Consider the following 8,710-nt stretch of genomic DNA (forward strand, 5'->3'; position numbering starts at 1 on the left):
TAAATCTTAGTCGATTTTACAGATATGTTCATGCAAAACTAAACATAAATCATTGTGATGTAATAATTTATTGATATACTGCACTGAATTGTATTGTCTGTTTAGTTATTCCCTGAGTTTAGAAAGATATGAAATCTTGCACAGGTTTCAAATGTGAGACTCAGTGTCAAACACGATTTTGTACTAATTCCTACCTAGTTCGATATTAGCGAATCCGTTTAATGCTTTCCTCTCCATTTTCAAATCCAAGTTTTTCATGCATGTGCCTGCTTTTCATGTATTTGTCGTTTTGACTTGAAAGAAATAGTTAGAGCTCCTAGAAGGGGGAAATAGTAGGTTTGAATTCTAGAGGTAGATTATTTTGCTCGTAGAGTCATTTAATTTCATAATACAAGATGGTTCTGGTGCATCAATATTCACGCTCCGTGTCTTGGGCCTTTACTAGGTTTTGTATGAGTTTGGATGTGTGGTGCAATGGGATCTGCTTACAGCAACATCAACCACCCGTGATGTAACGATTAATATTTATCTACTCAAATAATGTTTTTGGTGGTTTCGTCGTTATTCATGATCCATGACTTTAGTCTTTACTATGTTTTGTATGAGTTTGCCGTGCTTACGCACGATCGCCACATTAACTGCCCATGATGTAGCAAATAATATTTGTCTGCACAAGTCAAGCTCATGCTTGTCTGGTTTTATTCAAACACCTCTACATTTCCTAAATGGATTTCAGCCACTGGTTCAATGCTTGTATCTTTTTCCCCTTGGAGGAGTCAAAAGTAAAAGCTCTCTTAATTTATCTCTCACCTTCTCGATCCGATGAAGGAAAAAATGCCTTGGAAATTTCTCAAGAACATCCCAGCATCACCATTTTGAAATTTATCATGTGCATACTTATCTCCTACACGATTTTCACTGGGCGCCATATCGTGTGACGGAAGAAGTAGTGGTTGTTGGTTTGTTCGGAGGGTGTGAACTCTTACATGGATCTTAATCAACGCCAATACGCCATACCGACGATGCTGGCTTGATTTCGACATCGATTTTACCAATTCTTCCGACGACCGAGAACTTTGCACATCCGTTTAATTATTTATTGAAAAGGGGATTTAGAACCCATTTCCACAAATTTGTTGTTATTCAGTCAAGTCATTTCCTGGGGGTTTTAGCCGGGCCCACACCCAGAGAGAGTGAGGGAGAGGTAGCTGGAGTAGAGCCTTCATATACACACCAGGTCTCAGGTCAGCCCTCCCCTCCCTCCCCCGCCTTGTTTAAATCCGAGACGCCATACGGACAGAGAGCACACGGATACTGGCAGTAGCTCGCCTCCATTTCATTAATGGCGCTCTCCGCGCTCCTCCTGCCCTCCTCCTCCACCACCACCGCCGACACCTCCGACCGCCGCCGCGGCCAGCAGCCGCAGCCGCCGCCGCAGCAGCAGAACCACCACAGCAAGCGCAAGAAGAAGCCGCCGTCGTTGCCGCCCCCGCTCTCCCCCGCGCCCAGGACTCCTGGCCGTCGCCATCTTGCCGCCACCGGGACGCCTTCCAGGAAGAGCCCCGCCCTCGCCGCCCCCACCGCCGGCGCCAAGGCCAGGCTCGTGGCCGGCAAGGACCACCGTCAACGCCGCAGTGGCTCGAAGAAGGCGGCTGCGCAGAAGCCCGCGCGGCCGGCGTCGTCGTGGGAGCAGCTGAAGAGCCTGCTGAGCTGCCGGAGCGCCACGGCGGCCGCGCGCGTGCACGACCCGGCCGCACTGGCGCGGGGCCCCGGCGCCGGGGGGTACTGGGGGACGTCGCTCTGCTCCATGCGCGACGTGGCGACCGTCGACGGCGCCTCCTCCGCCGCGTCCGTCGTAGTCGACCACCGCGACACCGCCCCGCTCAACCGCTCCTCCCGCCGCGCCCACCACTCCTCGTCGTCGTCTGCTGGCGGCGGCGGGCACCCTTCCTCCCTCCGCGGCCTCTCCGGCTGCTACGAGTGCCGCGCCATCAACGTCGAGCCCGTCTCAAGGTCCGCTCCTCATGCCGCTGCCTAATCCCCTTCCATTAGCTAGCTTACTACTAATCGCCATTTGATTGGCAACTAATCGCCATTATTGGTTGGTGATAATTCAGGAGGTACCCTCGGCCGAGGGAGCTGTGCCCGTGCTCGCAGTGCGGCGAGGTGTTCACCAAGGCCGACAGCTTGGAGCAGCACCAAGCCGTCCGCCATGCCGGTAAATTCTCGAAACCCCGAACCCCGCCTGCATCGATCGATGCACACAGCCATACCGACCGCGAGAATTGATATTTTGTGGGATTTTATAGATTTTTGCAAAATATATATAGAAGATCAACATTATGCATGTGGTGAAGATTTTTCTGGTGCAAATTAATCATGTGTGATAGTGGAGTACAACTACTACTAACCAGAACCATTAGTGAGGAGGAGGAGGCCTTAGAAAGCTACTCCTACTAGCTAGATGGAGATCTGTGCTCTGCTGTGGCATACACTAATTAATTAACCAAAACTAATCTTTGGTCAAAATGATGGGCTAATCATGATTAAATGATGGAGAGGGATGCATGGCACCCATTTGAGCCATATATACAAAGTTATAAAAAGATTATACATAGTAGTGATCTAGTGCTTTAGTGGTTGGATTAGTTTAGTAATTTCTTCACACACCCTTTGTGGTTTGCCATGTGTACATGTGTGTGAGAGGGAGAGGAGACAAGAAGAAGGGGTTAGGAAGATGCTGCCTGCTCATCAAAGCTAACCATCTCCCCCTTTTCACCCCTTTTCTGTTGTCTTTTGTGGGTTGCAAGGAAGCTACTGTCTTAGCTAGCTTGTGCACAAATCCACTGCCACTCTCTGATTAAATTATCTTAGATGATAACGATAACTAATTGTCGATCCGTATCTATCTGTATCTCTATCATATCAGTTGCTTGTACTTGGTAAAGGTGGATGCATGGCATGGCAGGCTAGATCATTTGCTTAGTACTCCTGATCAATGGTGGTGGCCTGGTGGGGTATCTTTAACTTAATTTAATTTTAATTAAGCTGTCGGTGTTGGCATGCACGCAGGAGTAGGATACTCCACATGACTGGCTAGTATTAAATCTGTTAAGACCAGCACAGCACATACTAGTCAATCAAGCAAGCAACTAATCCCACTGTTACAAGCTACTCCCTTCGTTCCTAAATATAAGTCTTTGTAGAGATTTCACTAGATGAACTACATACGAAGCAAAATGAATGAATCTACACTTAAAATGCATCTATATACATTCATATGTGGTTCATAATAAAATTTCTACAAAGACTTATATTTAGGAACGAGGGAGTAGAAAATTAGCCTGCAAGATGAGGTCCCATGCATGCTGTACCACTGCATCATGCTACAGCGCCTTCAATTTATAGCGGTTGGTAGCACGTTAACTGGGGCTGCATGCATGCATGTCCATGTCCATGTGTGCTTGTTGTGTATGTATTTATGCATCTACACTTATATGAGAGAAAGAAAACGAAATGAAGGACAAGAAAAGATGAAGTTTTGCATCTACATGTTGAAAGTGAGACATGAACACACACACACACACTCATGCAATGCATCTGCATGGGACCATCATCTTGCATTGCATGCTTGTCTCATGAACGTGGTTAATGCCCGCTGCTGACACTGTTGCGGCATGCATGCATGCAGCTGAGTCATGCAGTTGAACGTTTACATGTACCAGTGTACCTTCTCCCTTAAAGTCTTGATGTCCATGTACTGCTGGTAGGTGTACTGGTGTACGTACATACTTTTCACCTGTTTAGGTTGGCGGACTGATTGAAAAGCGCCATGCATCACAGGCAGCACAACCCCCCACTGCCTTAATCAATACGGATACAGCCTGATTAATTTAGTTGCCAATGATGCATGATGCTTTCAAGGATCTCAGTCGTGCTTTCATGGCACTGTCGGTGTGACCTGCCCGCCCTGAGATCATGCATGTGATTGCAGTGATTAATTTACTACTGATTACATTATTGGTTGGGCGGTTAGTCAGTTTATTGTACTTTCTACGAGTAAATAATTGAGGTTCTGCATGGTGTTCATGGTGGGCAGTGTCGGAGCTGGGGCCGGAGGACTCCGGGCGGAACATCGTGGAGATCATCTTCAAGTCGAGCTGGCAGAAGCGGGACCGCCCCATCTGCCACATCGACCGCATCCTCAAGGTGCGCAACCCGCCGCGCACCGTCGCCCGCTTCGAGGCCTACCGCGACGCCGTGCGTGCCAGATGCCGCGCCGACGCCGCCGGTGCTGGTGGCGCCACGCGCGCTGCGGCCGACGGCAACGAGCTGCTCCGGTTCCATCCGGCAGCGCTGGCCTGCGAGCTCGGCGCCGACGGCTCCACCTCGCTGTGTGCGTCCTGTGACGATGGTGACGCCGACGGCAAATCGGCGGCCGCGGCGTGCGGGGTGTGCGCGGCTATCCGGCATGGGTTTGCGCCATGGGCCGGCGCGCACCCGCTGGGCGTGCGCACCACGGCGAGCAGCGGCCGCGCGCACGACGTCTGCGGTGCCGAGGGTCCGAGCGCGGCAGCACCGGGATGGCGGGCCATGCTGGTGTGCCGGGTGATCGCCGGGCAGGTGCGGCGGCGTGACGGGGACGGGGAGGAAGGGAAGGAGGAGGCGGGGCCGTTCGACTCGGTGGCCGGCGACGACGCTGGCGGCGCGTACGGGGTGCTGGAGGAGCTGTTCGTGGCCAACCCCAGGGCCATCCTGCCGTGCTTCGTCGTGGTCTACCGCGTCGACGTCGACGCCCAGTGAGATGCATGCACCGCAGCAGCTATATTTCCCTGTGCACCTACCTACATACACATGTATGTATGTATATTAATTTGTACGTACTACTTGTCTACTTGTATCGATCAATTGTGTCGGCTTGAAGATATATAGAGTAGTATGTGTGTGTCAACGTGTGTACCCAAGAACACAACAGTAATATTGTGTACAAGTTGTTGCTTACATGCATGGATGCACACCTGGTCGAGTATGTACGTGCGTGCGTAGACTGATTTTGATGGGATTGATGGCTTCCATGTACTATTAACAGATTTGCATAATGCATGATCGGTTCCGTGCATGTATGGTGATGGATTATTTGTAGTACGATTGGGACACTGGCCTCATGCATGATTAGCTGTGCAACTTGGGGTTGATGTTTGTTTGGAAAGTAGATAGGGCCTGATCTGATCCATTGCTCAACATAGTAGCTGAACCTTCTATGGATGATGTGCATGGTCAACTAGATGTACATATATTGGTTGTCACCGGATCCATGCATGCATGCAAGCACAGTTAGTCAGTCTCAGAGAGATAGAATCCTTCCCACCTTTGTAAGTTGTTGGGTTTTGGTTGTTGGCACCCTTTTTGATCAGTTCTCTGTCAGCCACCCAAGTCCATTCACATGGTCAACTGCACATGCATGGCATGCATGAGTCTGCCAGCAAATATATAACTCCAACCCCTTTTCCTATATTTAGACAACACACAAGAGGAAATGTTTCTTGCACTGCACATTTTATACTTTCCTATATTGGTTTAATGAACTAAGCACACTTAATACATATATTCGACGTATGTTTAACTTCTTCCTTTTTTTTGCAGGAAACACATGTTTAACTTTGGCTGCTATTGTTTTATAAACATGCTACCCTTGCAAAATATATGAGTTGATAATATTTTTACCAATTTAGCTACATGTCAGTCAGCTGAATTTCGAATTCGGGTCAGCCAATTCTGAATGAAGGAAGGGGCGCGCCATCATCACCCCATTATCTATCTTAGAGTTCAGGATGGGGGCGGTGGTTGGGCTTCGCATGCATGCGAAACCGATCCTAGGATAATCGGATCACGCGAAATGCATGCATGCAACTACGCTATGGGCAAAGAACACGGGAAGAACTGAGGTGGATGGTACACACCAGACCATCATGAGAGATATAGACGTAGATGGTTTTGTGACGTGCCATTTACAATTTTCAGTCAATATAGCATAAGTGCAATAGCTGGATTGGTTTGTCCGGTTGCGTCGACCATGTTGCCTGGGGGCCCGAGATTCGTCCCGAGTGAGCTAGCTAGCAGCTGAGACCAATGCGAGGGTGGAGCCCCAGAAGAAGAAGCAGGAGATCGTGGACGCACCATCATGTGCAACTGTTGCTACTTACTATTACCTATATATAAATAATTGCTTGCTATTATTTATCATGCATGCATGTGTCCATGTCAAGCCCCTGTTTGTTTGCTCACAAGAGAGAAGAAAACCATGCATGTCTGTGTCTATAGAGTACTGTAGATGATTACAAATTTACAATGGTGTCTGGTCTCATCTAATTAATGTGGCACAGTGACCAACTTGGATTGGTCACTTGGGTCAGACACGTACGACAAGTCAGCTCCGAGATCCACAGCATATATAGGAACACGTGCCCCTAGTAGCTGCCTGGCTAGATTAGCTTCCAATTCCTCCGGGCATTATTTTTACCCGGTTGACCCAGTTGTGCTTGTGCATGATCCAAGAAGAAGGGATTCGCCTGTCCCCGTCCCTATAAACACATCCTAGATTAGCTTCTAGCAACAGCAACAAAAAGGAGAAATCCTAGCTAGCTTCCTGAAAAAATATCACAACCAAATTCCTGGTAAAAGAAAGAAAGAAAGATCACTGTCCTCTAGTGCTCTCTCCGTTTGGGTTTATTGGACCCCTTTTCTTTTGGATCAACTTTTCGCCATTTATATGACTCACAAGATATAAACTACTACTCCGTATGCAGATATAAGACGTTTTAGATCATTAAAATAGTGACCTGAAACGTCTTATATATATATATATATATATTTATTTATTTACAGAGGGAGTATATGCTAAAATGTATATTGTTGGATTTGGATTCGAAGAGATTTCCCATAGTATAATTTTTGTGACATATAGTTTACACATTACTATTTACTTAATCTATGCTTAAACTTAATATTTGTGATAAAAACTACACTTCATCGGATCTTGTGTTAGTAGTGGGGCCAAAGGCGGAGATGTGTGTTTCTTCAGAAAGATCAGAGGGGGGGGGGCAGTAGCCCCCAGCCTTGATATAATCGCTGAAGAAAAAATATTTTTAGGCTCTTAAATATAAGAAAGTGTAGCCATTTTTGTGAAGCTCTTCTACTGGTGGGGCATACTGACCTCCACATCAACAAGCGGACGAGCACCAAGAATGGCAAACGTCCGTGTAGCCTGTTGGCTAGCGCGCGTCACCTGTGCTTGGCAGGTCACAGGTTCGAAACCTGCCCTGGCGCGATTTTTCGTTTATTTATTTTATTTGTCCATTTTGACGGAAACTTTCAAACAAGTCTGAACGAAAAAAAAGACTCTCACGGGAACCGTTTACCCGCAAAAAATAATGTGCCTTTACGTGATTACACATATAGTAAGGGGGTTTTCTGCAAAAATTATGCCACATCGGCACCTGACATATGGGCCCCGCCGGTCAGATACGCTGCAATACGTAGTTTAGCCCGATTTGCAATGGCTTGCCTGAAACTTGATATTGACACGTAAAAATTATCAAACTTGATACCAATTAGCCACCGCTGTCCCAAATGTGGTACTATCGTGTAATTATCTCCACACACACGAATTTGATCGTGTGCGATTTAACTGGACTGCAACGGTGGGCCCATGCACCCATGGCTCTCGTCCAGCGGCGGCTCAGCTGCTGCTGCTGGTGGTGTTGTCTGGTGTAGTCTGGCCATTACACTCCGGCCGGCTCTTTTCCCGCCGTACGTCCGTCCGCACAGCCGGCTGGTGGTGGTGGTGTTGTCTGGTGTCTCCCAACTCTGAACGCATGCATGCATGCATATATACGCGCAGATCCCTAAGTTATTACTTCCTCCGTTCCTAAATATAAGTCTTTTTAAAGATTCACTAGATGGACTACATACGAAGCAAAATGAATGAATCTAAACTTAAAATGCATCTATATACATCCGCATGTGGTTCATAATGAAATCTCTACAAAGACTTATATTTAGGAACGGAGGGAGTATTATAATAAGCTTATGCATGGTCCTTGTGGTTTATCGTTTGCTCCGTCGTGACCGACGCCAATGACCTCGCCGTGAGGCGAGAGCCATCCATACGACACGGCCGTAGAGGCGACTTGGCCGTATGTCCACGTTGAGGAAGAAGGCTTCATCATAGGAACGGTCAGGAGTCCACGTGCGTCGGCGCGTGGGGGGTTACAATTGGTTCTTCTTCTTCTTCTTCTTCTTCTGGTTTGAATGATTTATTTTAACTATTTCATTCTTTTACTAAGCTTCTCATTGTTCATATCAGAATTGAGAGGACAACAATATACACACATCCCACAAAGAAGAAGAAGAAGAAGAAGAAGAAGAAGAAGAAGAAGAAAGCAGTGGCCCAACGGTTGTCCTAAAATAAGTAGAAATCAGGTAGGGTGGAGGCACAATTCCTATTTGGCGCCTTAAGCATCACTTATAGGCATTTTCGTTACATGGCGCGCACCCCTCCCCAACACTACATAGCAAATGGCCCAACCCATGTAGGGTTTTCTTTCAATGGGTTTTTGAGAATCTTCCCATGAATGTGCTGCTAGTTTTTCTTTTGGTTTTCCCAGCATGGGTTTTGTTCGATTTCCCATTTCCCCTTTTCTGTTTTATT

At 47.5% G+C, this 8,710-nt stretch overlaps 1 protein-coding gene across 1 annotated transcript; it reads left to right on the forward strand.

Annotated features, from left to right (window-relative positions):
• Window positions 1-1,259: 1,259 nt before the first annotated feature.
• LOC123050939 (uncharacterized) lies at window positions 1,260-5,119 on the forward strand. Its single transcript, XM_044473659.1, has 3 exons — window positions 1,260-2,013; window positions 2,118-2,218; window positions 4,100-5,119. Exons 1-3 carry the CDS (start codon window positions 1,343-1,345, stop codon window positions 4,801-4,803), a joined length of 1,476 nt encoding a protein of 491 aa, XP_044329594.1. The 5' UTR covers window positions 1,260-1,342; the 3' UTR covers window positions 4,804-5,119.
• Window positions 5,120-8,710: the final 3,591 nt, after the last annotated feature.

Source organism: Triticum aestivum, chromosome 2D, assembly GCF_018294505.1.
Source record: "Triticum aestivum cultivar Chinese Spring chromosome 2D, IWGSC CS RefSeq v2.1, whole genome shotgun sequence".
Lineage (NCBI taxonomy): Eukaryota > Viridiplantae > Streptophyta > Magnoliopsida > Poales > Poaceae > Triticum > Triticum aestivum.